Source organism: Nelumbo lutea, chromosome 3, assembly GCF_056320005.1.
Source record: "Nelumbo lutea isolate HS-2025 chromosome 3, American lotus-T2T, whole genome shotgun sequence".
Classification (NCBI taxonomy): domain Eukaryota; kingdom Viridiplantae; phylum Streptophyta; class Magnoliopsida; order Proteales; family Nelumbonaceae; genus Nelumbo; species Nelumbo lutea.
This window is the reverse complement of record NC_142686.1, coordinates 17031882-17051621: the sequence shown is the minus strand read 5'-3', so window position 1 is coordinate 17051621 and position 19740 is coordinate 17031882. Positions and strand designations below refer to the sequence as shown.

The 19740-nt window shown below is 39.2% G+C and overlaps 2 protein-coding genes across 3 annotated transcripts; both read right to left on the bottom strand.

The window, feature by feature from the left end:
* Nucleotides 1-459: 459 nt before the first annotated feature.
* On the bottom strand, nucleotides 460-4766 carry LOC148863239 (putative LRR receptor-like serine/threonine-protein kinase At1g74360). Its single transcript, XM_088975931.1, has 2 exons — nucleotides 4343-4766; nucleotides 460-2758 (listed from the first exon to the last, which is right to left on the bottom strand). Exons 1-2 carry the CDS (start codon nucleotides 4419-4421, stop codon nucleotides 543-545), a joined length of 2295 nt encoding a protein of 764 aa, XP_088832057.1. The 5' UTR covers nucleotides 4422-4766; the 3' UTR covers nucleotides 460-542.
* Nucleotides 4767-8204: 3438 nt separating this feature from the next.
* On the bottom strand, nucleotides 8205-19529 carry LOC148863238 (uncharacterized). 2 transcript variants are annotated; one of them, XM_088981561.1, is made up of 4 exons: nucleotides 19147-19525; nucleotides 18960-19031; nucleotides 10244-10372; nucleotides 8205-10017 (listed from the first exon to the last, which is right to left on the bottom strand). In XM_088981561.1, exons 3-4 carry the CDS (start codon nucleotides 10343-10345, stop codon nucleotides 8716-8718), a joined length of 1404 nt encoding a protein of 467 aa, XP_088837687.1. In that variant the 5' UTR covers nucleotides 10346-10372; nucleotides 18960-19031; nucleotides 19147-19525; the 3' UTR covers nucleotides 8205-8715. The 2 variants fall into 2 exon arrangements, with proteins under 2 accessions (XP_088837687.1, XP_088837688.1); XM_088981562.1 differs by lacking the exon at nucleotides 18960-19031 and having other exon boundaries at nucleotides 19147-19529.
* Between the last annotated feature and the right edge of the window lie 211 nt (nucleotides 19530-19740).

Below are 19740 nucleotides of genomic sequence, written 5' to 3'. Positions count from 1 at the left end.
GATAGGCCCACCATTTAAGCTTCTGTAAGCCCACTTATAGCTAGCCCAGTCAATAGGACTAATGTTGCTCAAGCTGTTATTGGCCCCATGAAGATAGTAAGGATTTGGGAGAATGACTGATCAGCCCAGAGTCAGAATTTGTAGGCCCAAAGTACAGTTGGAGTGGATGTCAGGATGGAATTGATGCCAATTCACAGACGGGCATCGGTGTGTAGAGTAGGGGGTTTTGACCTTTTGAATGTTTATAGCTCTGCAGTGGTAATCAGAGATCTACATTGGGCCTGTCCGTACTTTTTTGTGAATTTGTTTAGATTTAAATAGATTTTGCAGGATCTTTACCAAATATATGAATGCCATGTTAGCCCTAATTCAAAAGGTTTTTAGATGATGTCTTAGACTGTGTTTGGTTTGAAAGAAAAAGGTAAAAGGTAGGGGAATTTGAATTATATGCTCTTGTAGTTGTATATGCATTACTCTCCTACAAAGGAGTGAATGTAGAATTTATTTTTGTAGACTTGATTCCATATGTTTAATCACAATTACTAGATTGTGCAATGCCGTTTTGTCCTGTTCTTTTTTGCTTTGATGCTGATCTTGTATGAAAATATAAAAACACTAAAAATAAAACTAACACTAAAACTAGCTAAGAACGCCAACCACATTGTACTAGTTTGCTGATTCTTGGTTTTTTCGGGGCTCTTCTTCCCATCTGTCTCTTCGCCTCTTCTCGTTTTGTTTATAAAAGGTGGAAGGTGTAAGAGCGGATCACCAAGGAAAGACTCTTCTTCAAATGTTGCCAATTGTCCAGTCGATGGAATTACTCCATAGATGAGTGGATTGTACGAGACATTGAATTTGTTCAACACATACAATTCGTTCAATCTTCTTGGAAACTTACCCGAGAAATTGTTGTAAGACAAATCCAGATTCTGTAAGCACCTCATCTTTCCAATTTCGGCCGGAATTTCACCAGAAAATTTGTTCTGAGATATGTTAAGAACAACAAGCGGCAACCGTCCAATCTCGTTGGGGAGCTCTCCAGAAAATTTATTCATTGCAAGATGGAGAAGACTGAAACTCTGCATCTTACCAATTTCTGGACGGACTTCACCTGAAAACTGATTTCCAGTCAGCTGGAGATAGCCAGTAACTTGTAATCTTCGAGCCTTTGGATTGGCAGTACAGATTGGGAAAAGTCCGTGGCCTTTGAGCAATCGATCCCAAATGCTTCTACAACTCTTCCGTGTGAAAAGTGTATATACAAAGCTGAAAGGCGGATAGTCTGCTGGAACCCATCGTTTCATCGCCAGGCAATTGCCAGAATCAGCTATAACACCAAAATCTCGCATGTTGGACTCAAATGTTGGAGTGGGATTTTGCCCTGTATTTGCCAATTCGGGTGGAATTCTGCCAGATAACTGGTTGTTGGCAAGATTTAGCCATAACAAACTGCTGCAACTTCCAATCTCCCAAGGGATTTCTCCTGTTAGTGAATTGTTTGCAAGCATCAACCATAAGAGGGAACTCAACTTTCCGAGCGTAGACGGTATCTGTCCGGTTAGTCTATTGAAGGAGAGGTCAAGTGCTTGGAGAAGCGTCAAATTCCCAAATTCCGGTGGTATAGCACCATTGAATTGATTATAAGCAAGGATAAAGAATTTCAAATTTGGCATTGTGGACAATTCAACCAACAACGGACCAGAGAAACTGTTATAGCTGAGGTCTAACCGAATTAGATTCGGCAACTTGGGAATTCCTGAAGAGAGTATTCCTCCTGTATATGAATTTCCATGCAACAAAAGGAATTGCACCTGCTCAAATGTTCCTATGGTCTTCTGTATATATCCGCCAAATCCATTGCAGCTAAGGTCTAAAAATGCCAACTTGCTGCAGTTTCGTAATGATGGTGGAATATCTCTTGAGAAATTATTTCTTCCTAAGAACAGAGCATTGAGATTTGATAGCAATCCAATCTCAGATGGAATTTTTCCGCCGAAATTATTTCCCCACAAATTCAAAGAAACCAATCTTCTACAGTTTGAGAGCTCTTTTGGAATTTCCCCATAGAACTGATTTTCTGACATGTCTAGATGTTCTAGGTTGCAACTCCCAGTGAATATGGATGGCAAGACTTCTCCACTCAGGTTATTCTCAGACACCAAAAACTCTCGCAGTCTTGAAAAGCCCAACCAAATGCTTCCGCTGAACCCATTCGAGCTGATATCAGCATACTGCAAACTCCAACAGTTGTCAAAGCAACCATCAATGCCACCAGTGAAATTATTTGCTGAGATGTTGAGAATACTTAATTTGTCACAGATTGCTGGGAAATTGGAACAAATTCCACCAGAAAGTCTATTCACAGATAGATCGAGTGCCTCGAGATTGGTGAGCCCAGTCAAGTTCAATTCTCCTTCGAGGAGATTGAGAGAGAGATTTAAATGTGTAAGCTTGTTACATCGATTTAAATCATCTGAAGTAGGCCCACTAATTGTGTTCCTGGAGAGGTCAAGTTTGGTGAGTTCAGTCAAAGCAGAGAAGTTATGGAAGAAAACGCCAGAAATGCTGTTATCAGAGAGATTAACTTGGGTAACTCGTTCGTCATTGCAAGAAATTGCTGGCCAACTGCAAGGAGACGAATCATTGTTCCATTCAGTGTATCGGCCACTATTTAGTTGGTTGGCTTGGTTGAGAAAATTTTTCAACTGAAGCAAAACTTCTTTATCAGTCTCTAGAGAAGATCCAATAACAGTCCGACCTATAGGTAAAAGACAAAAGAGCAACTCATTAACAAGTTTCTGTTCAATACAAGTTAACTTCAAACACTTGAATGGAACGAAAGAGAGAATATGTTACTACAAACAATAAGAAATCCGATGAAGAGAATTAGGTTTTCTTTTTTCATGTGAGAAAAGAAAGAAGAAGGTGGTGATTAGTTAATTAAGGGGAAATTTCTGATTTTTCTATTTAGGTTGTGGACCAGATTCTAGAAAGCCAAATTTTAAACAAGGAGAAGAAAATACAAAGAAAGAGTCTGTCCCATTCTTCTTCAGTGATAATATATTAAAGTAACACAATAAAATGAAATTTGAGCTAGATTCAATACTTAATGGGCATAACTTTATTAATAAAAGAAATCTGTTCAGATTTTTCTGCACCATTAGTTGACATGGGGAATTAAAATAATACATGATTATAGATTCCTTGTACTCCTTAAAAAAGCATTGAAGACCAAAATGGGTAGAATGAGAAAATGCTGTTAGGAAACAAACCCTGTTTTTGTTTTGCAAAAAAAAAAAAAAAAAAATCTTTCTGTGGCAAGGATGATAATAAATTTTGAACCTGTTTGGTTATAAATTTAAATTTTGTTCTTTTTTCGTCAACCAAAATAATTAAATGAGAATTTGCATTTTTTCATCTGCACTCCAATGTATTTGTATTAGTGTAAATAAAATTGCACTACAACTAAATGCAGACTAAAGTGTGTGTGGATGAACATTCCAAGCCTCCTTGGTGTGTCAGGATTTAATTACAGATCGCAATTGCGAACTTCTCTCGAAGAGCTTCCCCAACTACTCAATGTGCTGGACTCCTAGAGTGGGTAATAAAGCTGATTGAGTGAATTCTGATCATAAGGCAAAATAATGAGGCGACAAGTATTCAACACTGGACCACTTGGTCAAATAGAGTCTGATATATACCATATCACAAGAAACCATTCAATCAAAAACCTAAAGCTGATAGGTGAGGTCCATGAATGTTACAGAACCAAAGATCATGGACAAGGTCACAAGGGGAGACAGAAAGCTGAAGCAAATGTTCGCTCTCGTTCCCCTCCCACCGTCTCCTGAAAACCAGAACACTGCTAAGTCTCCCTCATGAAGTCAAAGTTCATGCATGGACCTCCCACCGTCGGGAAGAAAAAACTTCCAAACTGAGAGATTAGTTCCATTAAAGAATAATCAGTGCTAAAATCCCGACGAAATAGTACAGAGACTGAGTTCTTGAGCAGAATCAGTACACGGGTTTCCCCGGTCAAAACTGCAAATCATGTTTGTGATGCCACAAGCGGTTCCAGTTGCGGCTCTCGGTGCATGACAAGGCCACCAGTCGGGGGACAAAATGAACAAATCCCATATGGACTTACTGAACACAGAATCAAAAGTACTCAGATTGAAGAAGAACAAAAGCTGGTGTTGGTGATACCTTGGCTTCATCAATATTGGCATAAATCATGTTACTGACAACTCTTTTTTATGTGGGCGAAAGACAGAAATATCACTGAATGAGCTACCAAAGCTTCGAAATGAAAAACACAGAGACCTCGAGACATATCACGTACCTGTGAAAAGAATTAAGTAAAATACAAACAAAATCCGGCACCCTGTTTCTCCTTCTATCATGATCCGTCTTGTCTCCATTATTGTTCTCCTCTTCCCCCTCCCTTTTTTTATTCTTCACTATCGGATGGTCGGCTCTCGGCTGTTCAGATATCTCATTATTGTTCGATGCACAAATTTCAGAGTTTCCAACGGTTTGGATTGTCGTTTGAAGCAAAAGTGGGCTGTCCCTGCTAACAGAGAGCTTGGAACAAGAGTTCGTCGTGTAGTTTTTCAAAGCTCCAATTTTTATCAATGATGCATTATTAACATAAAAGGGGGCGAATGAGCCGCCCATTTTGACTTCGATCTTCGGAAGAATTAAAAATAGTAAGAGAGTTGCAGCACAACTTCGTGATTGAATTTTTTTTGTGTCATTTACAACACGATCATCTAAGCTGAATGAATAATTTTCAAGGGCATGGGCTCATGATTTTTATTCCAAAATTACCCAACACTTTTACAAAAAAAATAAAATTGACCAAATAGAGTGGTTGGTCATATCTTATTAGGGGCAAAAATGGTAATTTCATTTTTTTACTTTCTTTTTATTAAATTTGTTCAAATAAACATTAAGGTCAAAATTATTATTTTCCACTGTTATCTAATGAAAGGTCGATTAAGTAAATAGATTGCAAACTGCAAGGATGTTTTGGTAAAATTCAAATTATAGAGTAAGTGTTAATAAATTCATAAAATTATAAGGGTGTTTTAATAAATGACCTTTTTTTTGTGTGTGTTCTGTAAAGATAGATAAGAAGAACCAATAACAACTGAGTTACAAAGATAAGTATTCCACTGCTTTTTTCCGTTGGAGATGGGAGTTGACGAAGAACATTGATGGAGAGAACAACTTAACGCGTTTATGTTGCTAGTGAAGTCTTCTCTAATCTGCTTCTCTTCTCTCCAATAAATGCATTTTCTTTTATCTGAGAGAAAATAATAAAGGGAAATTGTTTAAAACTCATCATGACATTTCAGCATTTCTCTTAAATTCATCAAAAACCTGTCATAGTGACTTTTTATTTTTCAAAATTCACCTTCCCTTAGAGCATTCCTAGAATTCATTGACATAAGTTCTCCACATCAGCATAAAATATAAATTTTATGATCAAACTGCCCCTAAACTATATGTCAGCCTTATAACCAATTTTTATGTAAGCATAATTTTTAGGGAAAACTCCCAATAGGTACCCTGTACTTTAGGCCGAGTGCTAATTTAGTAACCATACTTTAAATCACGACAATCTAATATCCAAACTTTCAATTTGCGACAATTTGGTACTTGACTTTAAATTTCCGTCAGTTAGAAGACTCACATGATATGAGGTGCAGGTTAAAATTTCAAAATACCAAAACTATCATTTATGAAAATATAAGGATCATTTTACCCTTTACCCTTCTGATTTCCCTAATCCCCTTTTTCTCTTTATTCTGGGTTGAACGGACGAAAGAGGAGAAGAGAGCTGACCTTCCTCTTCATTCCTAGCACTCCCATTCCACCCCTTCTCTTCAAAATCGATTGGAGAAACGACAGAGGAGAGGCCAGCAAAGAAAGGTGGTAAGCTTCTGTAGAACCGCCCACAGATCTGATGGGTATGAAAACTCCCATACCAGAGTCGTGCACAAATCTAAACCATTTTCATATGGCGAAGAAATGTGGTTTTGATTTGAACCATTTTCATATCTAAAACCATTTTGGCGAAATGGTGATTACAGTTGTATGTGAAAAGAACACAGAAAATGAAAATGGATTTTTTTTCACCAAGGCTTATCTTTGGCTTGACGGGAAATGACAAATTATGAAATTTTAGAAGAAAAAATCAATGGTTTTCGGAGATGGAAATTCTTTCTTCATCTTGTTCTTAAGAAATTTGGGTTGAAGTGACCTTGCATTTCTGAAATTGTGGTAGAATTGTATACGAGTGTGAAACTGCAAATAAATAATTCAAGTTTTGGTTTATTTAAGCTTCAGGCTTACTTCGAGTTCGAACAAAACAAATTAAAGTCGAAAACAAAGTAAATCAGAAATTCAGAATGCTTTTAGCTTCTTTATACTGCAATCAAAACCAAACCAAAACAATTTGGTTTGCATGCCATATGTTGATGGTCAGAACATTGTTTGTTTTCAGATCTAAAAATGTTTGGCAAAATGTTTCAGTTCTAACAACCCTAAAAAATCTGGGATTAAAATCTCAATAACCCACTTGTAGAGAAATCAAGGAGAAGTCAATGTTAAAAAATACATAGAAAATGATAGAAAACAATAGCAAATAAACATACCCTAGTTGTCTCTTTCGGCGCTGGCAACAAGTCGTCTTCTCTGGCAACAGCTAAGTAAACAGTGGGTGCAATAATGTTCCAACGACGGGCAACAGGAGTCGTCCTCCGGAACGGTACTAGATTCTTCGACTTCAATGTTTTCGGTGGCATGTACGATCGTCAAAATCAACTTTTCCGGCAGCGCATTCGCTTGACACCACCGGCATAAGGGAGCTGGTTTTTGGATTCTTTGTAAATGCAGGTATGAGCAGTGGTTCCCACTTGCATTGGTCATAATAGATGATGGGTTATTTTTGTAATTTTAATCGGTAATTCATACATTATTCGAAATAGTTGGGAGTATTTAGGACTTAGTATCTTCTAACTGACGGAAATTTAACATCAGATACCAAATTGTCGCAAATTGAAAGTTCAGGCACTAGATTGTCACGATTTAAAGTACAGGTACTAAATTGGCGTACCTATCGGGAATTTTTATGCCTTTGTTCTAACTGACATCTCATAGAACATAGAAGTGGACGTTGGGTCCTACCGAGCCACGTGTCCTCTTCTTAACCATAGATCTTTTATTGATGTCAATTCTTGTTGCATTTGAAATTAAAAGGGATAAAGTGATAATTGTATCGTGCAAGTAGGTATGGAGCATCAGATGAGTTTGATTTGATCAAAAGCACTTTTCTTTATTTAAAACTCCCTATTTACTTAAATATGTAAAGTGGGCAGAAAATTTTTTAAACTGAAATATTTGAGACATATTTTTGTTATTTTTTATCAAAGTTGTGCTTTATTTTCCATTTACAATAAAACAAAGGGTAAAATAATAATCTACCAACATAGGGTTCACTGGACATTTTGAAAAGTTATGGTGAATTTAAGAGAAATGCTAAAAAGTAATGTGAATTTTAGACAATTTCCTTAATAATAATAATAATAATAATAATAATAATAATAATAATAATAATAATAATCATAATCATGAACTGCAGGAGGAGGAGGAATTTGTCTTGTAGTGGTGGGCTCTAAATGTTCATGCACTGCAGGAGGCGTTAATTGTGAATATAACAGATATAAATATATTTTCTGATTCAGCAGCTATTGTAAATACTCTTTATGTAGAAACTATATATAACTTAGAACAGAAAATGAAACTTCTCATCAGATGTCTCCCAGGGGACTGATGCACACGACGCTCACCTAAAGAAAGAAAGTTCTTGGTTTTCTTTTGCCAAGAAATAATTAAAAAGAAATAAGGCCTATTGTTCCTTCTTCCAGTCGTAGATGGCTCATCTTTGGCTTATTTTTGCTTTGTCTCAGGTAAAGGCCATTACTCAATGTTGCTCCCAACCATATGGGGGTATTGCAAAGGGTAGACTAGACATAATCATTCAAACTTAACCTTCTCTACTTTTTTTACATGAAGTCGTTGCTTTCAGAGTCATAATTGCGTTCTCATACATACCAGCCTGAGATTTTTCTCATTGTACCAATCAATGGAACATATTCTGTCTTGTTTTAATTGTGTATATGTGGGTAATTCTATGATGCCGGAAAGGTATGATACCGGAGGTAGATTTTCTAAAACAATGTACTCCTAAGTCCTAAGTTAAAGTGGAAGACAATGATGGTTAATCTAAGTTCTCAAAAATACAATCTGAACCATTTCTTTCATTAAAGAAAAAAAAAAAAAAAAAGTCATCCTGTGGGACTAGAATTTCGAATTATGAACCTAAAGGAAACATTTCATAAATTGCCTTGTTTGGGAGCTGTTTCCTTGCAAACTGCAGCTGCAGCAAGCTCTTCTTCAGTGTTCAGTTCCCTCCACTTAAATTGATCCTCAACTCGACCACGGTTCCAACTTTCTAATGCCAGCTCAGCCGTGATTACAGCCTTCTCCATCACAGACCTTAGCACCCCAATTTCTGCAATTGCAGTTTCAAGCTCTTTATTCGAAGCATCTACTTCACACTGCAATTACATGTGATGCATCTTCAGGAAACAGTAAAACAGTCCACTTGCTCATGTTCCCTGATGCAGATTGTATTCGATCATTCATTCATTGAAATTGTGAGATGGGTATCATATTGTCTTCTACCTCTTCCACTTTGGGTTTTAACTCCCCAACTCTGTGCAATTTTAGACATGAAGCAGATTCAAGAAATTGGGGTTTGACACTGGCAGAGTTTCCAGTTTCTTCGTCTGCTTCTTCTTTTGCCTTCTCTATTACTCGTCTGAGCCTTTGTGTTTCCTTCTTGGCTTCATCCGCTTCTATTGCCAACTGCTGCACAGCAAGATATAACCCCGACTTAACACTCTTTGCCCTTGCTTCAGCTGCCTCTGCTGCTGCAATCTTTGATCTGTCTCTGTGAAGCTCTGATTTCAGCATTGCAATGTGAACCTGAGCTTCAGACTCTCTTTCCTTGCTCTCTTCCATCTCTTTCTCTGACTTCTGAATTGTACCTTTAAGAAATTTAATCTCATGCCTTAGATTGCAAATCTCTTCTCTTGCATTTTTAAGTTCTAATTCTAATTGCCTCAGCTCTGAATCCATTGATTTGGTATCACTTTCCTTGACAGAGTTTGCTTTTTCTATCAACTCTGATTTTAGTTGGTTTAGATCATCAATTTTACCAGAAGCAGCTTCTGCAAATGAATTATGGATCTCTTTATCTTGCTTCAATTTCTGTGGCAAATCAATTGATTGGGACTTCGCCAAGTGTTGGTTGTCTAAATCTTGCACAGTGGTTGCTTGTATTCTCATCTCTTCTAATTGTTCCTGTGCTTGAACTGCTGCGTTTATGGACATCTGTATCTTGCCATCCTTCTCTGATATGATTGTGGACTTCTCTTTCTCTGCTTCAATTACTTCCAGTTTAAAATGAAACATAGCCTTGTTGATCTCTGATAAGTGCTTCAGAAGCTCCTCACTCTTTTTTTTCTCCATATCAATAGAGGTTTCAATTAGTTTGGCCTGTTCAATGGCAGAAAGATTCGATTCCTCAGCAGCAGCAAGTTTTGCTTCTGTGCTCAGCAGCTCTTCTTTGGTGGTCTTCAATTCACTTACCACATAGATAAGTTGTTCTTTTGCCTTTCCAGTTTCCAAGAGCTGATCTGACATCTCCTTAATCTTGGATTCCAGATCCTCTATCCGCATCCTTGCTTCTTGGCATTCTTTAATGTACTTGTCCCTCTCAGCCTCAGCATTCTTTAGCTGGATGGACAGTTCATCAACTGTCTTTTGGTAGACTTCTATCTTGAGAAGGGCTTGCATGTAGGCAGATTCTTTTACTTCCAATTGCACCTTGTAGTTGGCCAAGTATTTGAGCATGAGGTCAAGTTCCATCCCCTTCACCACCTCCTGCTTTCCATGGAAATAGTGAAGGATCTTAGACTGCCATATGTGCAAATTGGAAAACTTATTATAGATTATAGTATAGATAGTTTAAGCATGTGAAACAGCAGTTCCAGTGGGAATCTGGGATTCTTAAGAAAGATACATCCAAAATTAAGGTCTAGATAGTAACTACCATTTATATGTTCCAATGATCAACTAACCCTACCTGTACCTTTTGATAACCACTTACCTCGTTTCCAATTAAACAATACTTCCTTTGGTCTTTTTTCTCCTCAAATAAGGAAAGGACAGCTTGAACCGATTCAATTGATTTCGTGTCAACCTCACCCATATCTTGCTTGCAGAAAATATTCAACACCTGCCTCATGAACACCCAAAGGAGCCTTAGGAAATAGAAGTATAGAAGCAATGCAGAAGCACAAAATTATGTCCAACTGAAAACTCTAGAGAAAAAAAAAACATGGCTTTTAACTTTATAGACAGAGAGATGGAGGATAAACCATATGATTTCATGTATGGTCTGATATTGTAAAACAAGGTATTGGCACCCAGCATATATGCAATGCAGCCCTCTGGATTCTCCTCCAAAGTTGGGTCCACTGATACACCCAATATTTAAGCTACTGTAAGCCCACTTCCAGCTAGCCCAGCCAATAGGATAAATGTTGCTCAAACTGCCATGGCCCATGAACATCATTGGAGGATTTTAGTATCTTTGAGGATTTGTTTACATTATCATAGATTTTTACAGGATCTTTAGGATATATAGGATTTTCTTGTTAGTCTTTGTTTGCAAGGTTTTTATTGTGATTGGCGATGCCTTAGGAAATTAGTATTTGGGGAGATTTGAATGATATTCTCTTGTAATCTGTATATATGAATTACTCCCCTACAAAGGAGTGGATGAAGAATGTTTTTTTGCAGAGTTCATACCATATGTTCGATAGCAAGATTCCATTGAGATCTTGCCCAAATCTCATCATACTCAAGCCATGGCACAAGGTTACAGGTGAGACTCAGGCACCCAGCTATCTCTTTTATATCTTTTTCCGTTTGATCAATCTCTGGTTTTCTTGCTTCTCTTGATCCCGACTTTCTTTCAGTTTTAAACCATACTTCAACTTCTTTTTCATCATTCTTTTCTTATACCCAATCAACCTAGCTCTTTTTTTTAAGAACTATCCCTTTCATTTTGCAACTATATTAATCTCAAATAACTCTTTCTAATTCAACCCATCATAGCTGATGAAGAAGGGTGAAAATGTTGAGATCAGAATTTACACTTGTATACATGCAGATGGATATATTACGAACTTTTCTTCAGAATGAATTAGATAAACCAGAGATTGAATACAATTTACAACACTATTCCCTGAAACATTCTTTTATCTTCCTTCTTAACAAAGCCATTGCTACTCATCAAGGAAAGTAAAAACAAAAGAAATATTAGTAAAACTTCCATATGATCTCAAAGTTTAAATCACTGGATCAAGTAACCTTCTTTCCTACAGCACAAATTTTTGTATACTATGAAAGATAATATCAAGACAAAGATGAGCAATCACTGTAAACTGGTTCTTTTTCTTATCCCTCTCTTCTTTCATCCTTGTAAACGTCAAAGAAGTCAAAAATTGAATTCCAGCATCATAGATTTTTCTTATTTAATAAAGATAATCGTGGGGCCACAACCCTTCAATAGCAATCCAGTATCATTGTCCTTTCCCGGCCACAAACAGAATGCGTTCTTTCTGCCTGGAGGTGATTAAAATTAAATATACCAGTTTAAACATCAATGAGGCAATGTTCGTCTATAGAATTTAGAAGAGATAGGAGTGATGACATCCTCCATAAATCCCCCCCCACCCCCACCCCCAATTTGGTTTAAATGGATAAAGGCTTCAATTCAAATAATTTGTAGGTGTCAGAGACATAGGCATTATGCAGTCTTCCAGATTCCAGATGGTTCTAAGCCTCCTGGAACCATTGCTGCTGTTCTAAAGTCTGGATACATGCTCTTCGATCAAATTAGAACCCGGAGAAGTCTGAATTGATGGGAAGCCAAAGCGGAGAAGTTTTTCATTTGGTGAGTAGATGGAAGTCTGAACTGATTATTGAAGCGAAGAAATTTTTATTTGAGAGCGGAAGGGCCAGAGGAAAGAACCTGTTAAAAATTAGGGAGGATAGGACGGCCACGATACTATTGTTTGAGGAAGCAGTGGCATGGTTAAAGGGCTTTATTGATGGTGTTATACAATCGGTTAGGACAATAGGATGGAAAAATGTTTTTGAACTGGGAAAGAAGAGGTACGAAGTGGAACTGAGATGCAATGGAAAAGGCTGGTTCATCATGGTCACAGAATATTTCGACGCAAGAAGACAATTGCTTTGCTTACCGGAAGGGAAGAAGAAACAAGGTTGGATGGCCTTTGCGGAGGGGTTGCAGCAGTTTCTTGTCTCTTTCAATGTGGTGTTGGAGCAAGAATGAAGTTCGGCACCCGTTAAAAGCCTGGAGCAGCCGTTGAAGAAGAGCTCATGCAGTGATGGTGAACTTATTTCGAGCTCTAATACAGGGGTGAAGCTGTGGTTTGAGGGTGAGAAAGAAGACTGGGAGCGGAGAATGGTGATCTCAGCGAGCAAGGCAATACAAGATTGGAGGAAGGTCCTAAATTCAATGGTGCACAACTTGAAGCTGGAGTCCGAGGTTGCTCTGAAACCGTTCTCAGACAGGAAAGCAGTGTTGAGAATTGACAATGAGAAAATCAGGTGATTTACATCTTTTGAATGTGAAGAAGGTTTGATTCAGATTCAAAACTGGAAACCATTGTGTAATGAGATGGAACATGCCTGCGGAAGTTTCCTGCTCAAATTGGTAGGTCTTCCCTTCCATCTCCGGAGTGAAGCAAATCTGGGAAATATTGTACAGCTGCTGGGCGGAGAAATGAAGGAAGTCCAACTGCAAGATTTTCGTGCCGCTGTGGTTAGGATGGTCAGGGTGAGACTGGAATCGCTCCCAAGAACAATAGAGGTTCATGCTGAAGGTACATGGTTTAAAGTATGGTTAGTTTCAGAGGTGGAAGCAGAGCTTTGGGGACGAAGACCCAAGGTAGAAGACGATGCTGACATGGAGGGTTGGATTACTAGGGGCCTACAGCTGGAGGGTAAGACTGAACATAGGGGGCAGCTTAGAAAGGAAAAGCCACAAAATCTATTGAAAGAAATAAATTCAAAATTTTTTGAATTAGCTGGTAATTCGAAGGGACAAGACACCTTCACTGACGTGGTTAAGAAAGGGAGATTTCTGCAGGCCGGGCCATCTGAACCGGTGGGTGGACCGATCAGCTCAGCCAGAAGGGGGAATCCCTACCCACGTGATTGTTTAAGTGAGCATGTGGGTTGGGGACTATAGATGATAGACATCATCTATCTTCTTCTTCTTCGAAAATTTTGGATGGGGGCGCTGTAGGTGATCTCAGGCAGTCAGAGCGAAGCTCAAGTACTCTCTGGTGGGTGCCTCACGCAGTTCCTGAAATACCCAGGGAGGGACAAACATCACAAGACAGACCAAACCCCAGGTACGATCGAGCTCATCTCGAGGAAAAGGATGGTTTTGACGAGGGCTGGGTGGACTGCAAAATGGAGGAAGAAGACGTGGAAGAAGTTTCGGATAGCCAGTCCAGTTTAGGCAGTGTTTTGGGTGAGAAGTTTTCAGAGGAAGAAGCTGCTGTAACTCTAGATCTGGATACATTGTTCTCAAAAAGACCAGGTGCGGTAACGTTCACTGTGCTGAGGAAGAGTCGTACATTGTTGTCGCTGAACACATTTCGAACTCTGGGGGTGGAAACTCTAACTCACACTCAGGAGCTCCATCTCAAAATCTCCTTGCTGAACAGGTTTTTTATAAGGGATCCCTCGAGACTTCTCAAAGCAATAAAGGGACACAGTGGGGAGGTATAAACAAGTGGGTAAGAGATGTGATCTCTGTTTAACAGAGGTGACAGAAAGGCTAGCTAATCAGAACCGAGCCTTGGAACCAGATGGAGCCCACATTCCTTGTCAGGGCCAAACTGTTTCTGTATCCAACTCCAGCACTCCCAGTCTTCCCCACCACAACCTAGGTAACCGTGTCCTTTCGTTTTGTGATACTAATTGTTGCTCTTTGACTTCCGTGCCAAATACAGATCCCAACCCAGAGGCTGCAGCCCTTGAAGGAGGGGATGGGGTGAGAGAAAATAGAAGTGACAGGGAGGGTCAGGAGAGAGAAGTAGGGAATGAAGGAGAAACAGAAAAAAAGAAAAGAATCCTGGAAACCCTAGAGTGTGTCAAATGAAGCAGTGGTGGAAAACAGTCAAAAGGAAGGATCAGAGGGAGTTAGAGTAGAGGGTTCTGAGGAGGAACGTGATATAGAAAGGGGGAGACAAAAACAGGGGAGGGAAGTAGAAAGTCAAGTGTAAGAGATGTAATTAGTGAGGATTCTGTGGCGGGTTTTGTACAGAAATTGGGGTGCAAATTGAAAGATCCAAATGTTCTCAAAGTATTTTTGAAAACAAAGAAAGAAGAAGCAAAATCTAAAAGGAGAAGAGTGAGTGAGGCTGAAAGGCTGCTAAAGGAGGTGGGAGGAGATAGAGGTTTGAAGGTCAAAGGAGAAAGAAGGAAGAGGAATAACTGAGGGCAGGAGGGTTTAAGGGGAAAGAAGATAGTTAGATGAGGATCTTAAGCTGGAGTATCAGAGGTTTGGGAAGTGCTAGGAAGAGAGCAGTAATAAAAGAGGCCATCAAGAAAACAGACCCAGATGTGGTAATTTTGTAGGAGACCAAGAGAGCAGATTTTGACATTAGGTGGGCAAGGAGTGTCTAGACAGGCAGGGGGATTAGCTGGGCGGCTCTGCCTTCCTGGGGGTCTGCGGGGGGTGTTGTCACAATGTGGAAGAATGAAGTATTCATAGGTCAGGAAGAGTTAATAGGCCAATTTTCAATTTCCTTGAAGTTTAAACAAGTGGAGGATGGGTTTGAATGGATCCCTACCAATGTATATGGTCCAAATGATTCCAGAGAGAGAAGGAAGTTGTGGGAAAAACTGGCTGATATAAGGGGACTATGGGAAGGGCCTTGGTGTCTTGGAGGTGACTTTAATGTTATAAGATTCCTGGAAGAGACAAATAGTCCGAGGTGGAGATCGACCTTGAGTATGAGGAAATTCAATCAATTTGTGGATGTTTATGAGCTTAAAGAGATCCCACTATCACACAGCTGTTTTACTTGGTCCAATATCCAAGTGAATCCAATTTGCTCTAAGCTGGATAGATTTCTATTCTCAAATGACTAGGAAGAACATTGGGGGAATCTAAACTCTAAAGCATATCCAATGGTGACTTCTGACCATTGACCTATTGTAATCTGTAGGGAGGAAGTGAGAAGTGTTGGTCCTGCTCCCTTTAGGTTTGAAAACATGTGGCTAGGACACCCGGGGTTCATAAAGAAAGTCAAAGAGTGGTGGCTAGAAAGCAATCCAACAATGAAATGGAGTGGAATGAGGTTTCATAAGAAGCTCCAGTATCTGAAAGGCAAAATCAAGGAGTGGAATCTGTTAGAGTTTGGGAGATTAGAGGAAAGAAAGCAAATAGTGATTGCACAAATTGAGGACATAGATGGCAATGAAGAAAGGGGTTGTCTTACAGAAGAAGATAAGGAGCTAAGATGGAAATTGCATAAACAATTGGAGGATTATCTTCTTCACAAGGAAATAAGTTGGAGACAAAAATCAAGGTGTAAATGGCTGAAGGAGGGGAATAGGAATATCAAATTTTTTCATGCGATGGCAAGTGGAAGAAGAAAAAGGAATTTTGTATCAAATTTGGAGATTGAAGGGGTTACAATATCCACCCAAAGAGAAATAGCAGGGGCTTTTGCAAATCACTTTAGGTCTATCTTTAGAAAACCCCTAAATAGTAGGGTGTGGATTGAGGGTATGGAATGGCCAGCTTTGCAGATAGAGAATAGGGAAATTTGAAGTGGAAGAGATAAGGGAGGCAGTGTTCTCTATGGATAGATCAAAGGCACTAGGCCTAGATGGTTTTACGATGGCTTTTTATCAAGATTGTTGGGAGATATTAAAGGAAGATCTGTGGACTGTGATTGATGAACTCCATTCTAGAGGGGTGGTCAACCCAGGGCTGAACTCCACTTTAATTGCACTGGTTCTTAAGAAGAGGAATGCACGTCACTCAAAGGATTTCAGGCCGATCAGCATAGTCAACAGCCTTTATAAGATTATCACCAAGGTGTTGTCCATCAGAATAAGGAAAGTGCTCCCAACAATTATAGCAGATAATCAAGGAACTTTTGTGAAGGGGAGACAGATAATAGATCAGATTTTGATAGCAAATGAGAGCTTGGAGGAGTTTAAGAGATCCAAGAAAAAAGGGGTGATTTATAAACTGGATTTGGAAAAGGCTTATGATTTGGTGGATTGGTCTTTCTTGATGGAGGTGATGACCAATTTTGGTTTTGGGGATAATTTGTGCAAATGGGTCTTGGGTTGTATTAGGAACTGCCATTACTCCATACTAATAAATGGGAGAGTGGTCGATTTCTTCCCAGCCTTGAGAGGGATTAGGCAAGGAGACCCCCTCTCTCCCTTTTTATTTACTTTGGTAGCTGAAGTTCTGGGGAGACTAATTTATAGAGCAGATTCCAGGGGCTTAATCAGAGGTCGGAGAGTTGGGAGGGAGCTTGTGCCACTCACACATTTGGACTCTCACCCCCTCTGGTTCTTTCACTTGTGCCTCTTTCTTTAGTGCTCTCACACATTCTTCTTCTTCTGGCTTGTCTTTCCCTGTTAAAGAGGTGTGGTGTCATCCTATACCTCCTAAGGTTGGGAGTTTCTGTTGGGAAGCCTTTCTGGAAAGAGTTAACACAGCAAATTTACTTCAAAGAAAAAGACCCAATAGTTGTTTTTGTCCTTACGGGTGTGTCCTTTGTAAAGCTGATGGTGAGTAGGGGTGTCCATGAAAAACCGAAAAATCGAACCGAACTGCAAAATGCGGTTAACCGAACCGGTCGATTCAATTTCGGTTTGAAATTTTTGAAAAACCGAAGGACCGGTTCGGTTTTCGGTTAACCTATAAAAAAAATCGACGGTTAATCGAACCGACCGATATATATATTTATATATATATTTTAATATACGTCACATATTTTCTATGTATTTTATATAAATATATACTTATATTATATTTATAATGATCTATTTACAAATATATTATATATTTTTAAAATATTTATAATATAATACTATACATATATTTATATAATATATATTATAAATATAAAAACTGAAAAACCGAAGAACCGAACCGGTCAAAAACCGAAATCGGCGAACCAGTTAACCAGTGGTACCGGTTCGGTTTCGGTTTGGCGAAATAAAAAAATCAGTACCACTAGTTCAGTTTACAAAAAGGGGCCATGGTTCGGTAAACTGAACCGTGGACACCCCTAATGGTGAGTCTGGATATCACTTACTAATCTCCTGTCAATTCACTAACATCATTTGGGAGTAGTGTACTTCTTTGTTTGGGTGCAGGTGGACCCCCCCTTCGAATGTGCAAAGCCTATTCACATTATGCCGTTTCGGCCAACAAAAAGGGCCAAGTTTATGTGGAGGTGTATGAGGGCTGCAGTCTCTTGGACTATTTGGGAGGAGAGAAATTCATGAATATTTATAGATAAGGAGAGAAGTTTGGAAGCAATGCTGGAGGTCATCTACATTAGGGTTATACACTGGCTGAAAACCTTGGCTCTGTTCACAGAATTCTCAATTGATGAGCTGCAAAGAAAGTGGAAGGAGATAGCAGAACTTGTTCCAATGAGAAAGGCCTCAAATGTTTGTTGGATTCCCCCACCCCATGACTTTGTTAAACTGAACTTTGATGGCAGCAGCTTGGGCAATCCAAGGCCATCCGGAATAGGAGGAGTAATAAGAGATGAACAAGGGAAGCTGTTAGCTATGTATTCTGTACTAGTTGGAGTGGGAGATTCTTTGAGATCTGAGATTCTTGCAGCTCTTAAAGGGGTACAAAGAATCAAGGATATGCATATTAACAAGTTGATCATAGAAGGAGATTCTGAAGTGGTGCTAAACTGGCTAAAAAAGGATAGTCTTAGACTTTGGAATTACAGTAATGAAAGAGGAAATTCAAGTGGCTGACTAAGGACATGGAAATCCAATACAAATGGGTAAAAAGAAGTGTGAACTCTTTGGCAGATGGTCTAGCTAGACAAGGGGTGAACAGACATTCTATTTTTTGGGCTGTCTTGTAATGTTTGTTCTTCTGATGTTTAATGGTTGTTCTTGGAAGCTAAGATTGTTTAGCCCCCTTGCCCTGTAATTTTTTCATATTTTTAATATTAATTCAATCCACAGTTATTGATAAAAAAAAATACTGAAATGTTCCTGTATTTCAACCTGCGTGCTTAAGAACATAAATATTCTTGATTGGGAGTAGGCAATCATCTCATGCACAAAACGATGTTTATCGTAATTTGCCTTAATATACACAGGCAACAGTCAAGGCACTCCTACATTGTAATAGAGAACCTAAAAAAGGAACTTCTGTCTCAACACAATCCTTTGTTCCATCTGTTTTTTTTCTCATCTAACCCCTAAAACCCCTCCAAGAAGGGAAAATAGATGGGCGGAGGTGTGGCTAGGGGAGGATAAATATGGAGTTCTTAATCATAATTACTAGATTGTGCAATGCCGTTTTATCCTGTTGTTCATTTTGTTCTCCCTTTTTAAGGAAAATGGTATTAAAGAGGCTAAGAGCATTATCTAGACGCTAGAGATGCATTCTCTGATATATGTGAACTCTGAGTCTCTAAGATCCGTCTCCCTCTTCCTACGTATGAAGACAACGGAGACTATTCTGTAGTAACATTTGAGGTACGTACCAACACTGTCCGTCCAACCAAAAATAAGTAAACCAATAAGAAGATTTCCTTCCCTCAACCCCTCCAGAGCCGCTAACCATGCAACAAAGCAAATTAAGAATGTGATCATCCTCAAATTCAATATCATGTATACACATACACAAATAAAACACCAAAATTAAGAACCACCGGGTGGAGTTATCCTTACCTGAACTAGGTTCGAAATTAAAAGTCCAAAGAAATTGAAGAATCAACAGGAAGATCCAATCAGCAAGAAGCCCAAGTCGAAACGAACCTGAAAACCTAAAAAGTTGGCACAAAGTAGAGAGAGGAAGAGGCAATGAAGAAGAGGAAGAAGGCAGCGAGGGGGTGGAGTGAAGAAGCTTCAGCGTCATCCTTTTATGTACAATTTTGCTTTGGAGGATACGAAGAAGAGACGTATTATTTGTTCGTCGCAATCGAAGAATCCAGCAGAAATTGCAGACAACAAATGGACGAGCTACCCACCGCTTGAATCCAAAGGTATCCACATTCCACCATGCATTGCTGTCTGTCTGTCTCTCTGATTTTTCTTTCACACAAAATCTGTTTTTGGGTACTTGACGGGGACGGGGTTTTGTTTCCAAGGGACTGCCGACTGGGCTGGGCTGGGCTGGGGAGTAGTGACATGTGTTAAGGCTGACGCTTTCTAATTTTGTACACGCAACTGTGTTTCGTATCCACGTTATCAGAAAGGAAGGCCCACAGCCCACACGGCCTTTGGCCCTTAATAATCTAATTTTGGAGTTCACGACATCCAAAT

What these genes read in the sequence shown, in the direction of transcription:
- LOC148863239 (XM_088975931.1), bottom strand. Translation starts at nt 4,421, where the DNA reads ATGGAGACAAGACGGATCATGATAGAAGGAGAAACAGGGTGCCGGATT. An exon ending in TTACTTAATTCTTTTCACAG is followed by an intron (nt 2,759 to 4,342) that starts GTACGTGATATG and finishes TTTTACCTATAG; the next exon opens with GTCGGACTGTTATTGGATCT.
- LOC148863238 (XM_088981562.1), bottom strand. Translation starts at nt 10,345, where the DNA reads ATGGGTGAGGTTGACACGAAATCAATTGAATCGGTTCAAGCTGTCCTT. An exon ending in ATTGTTTAATTGGAAACGAG is followed by an intron (nt 10,018 to 10,243) that starts GTAAGTGGTTAT and finishes CATGGAAAGCAG; the next exon opens with GAGGTGGTGAAGGGGATGGA.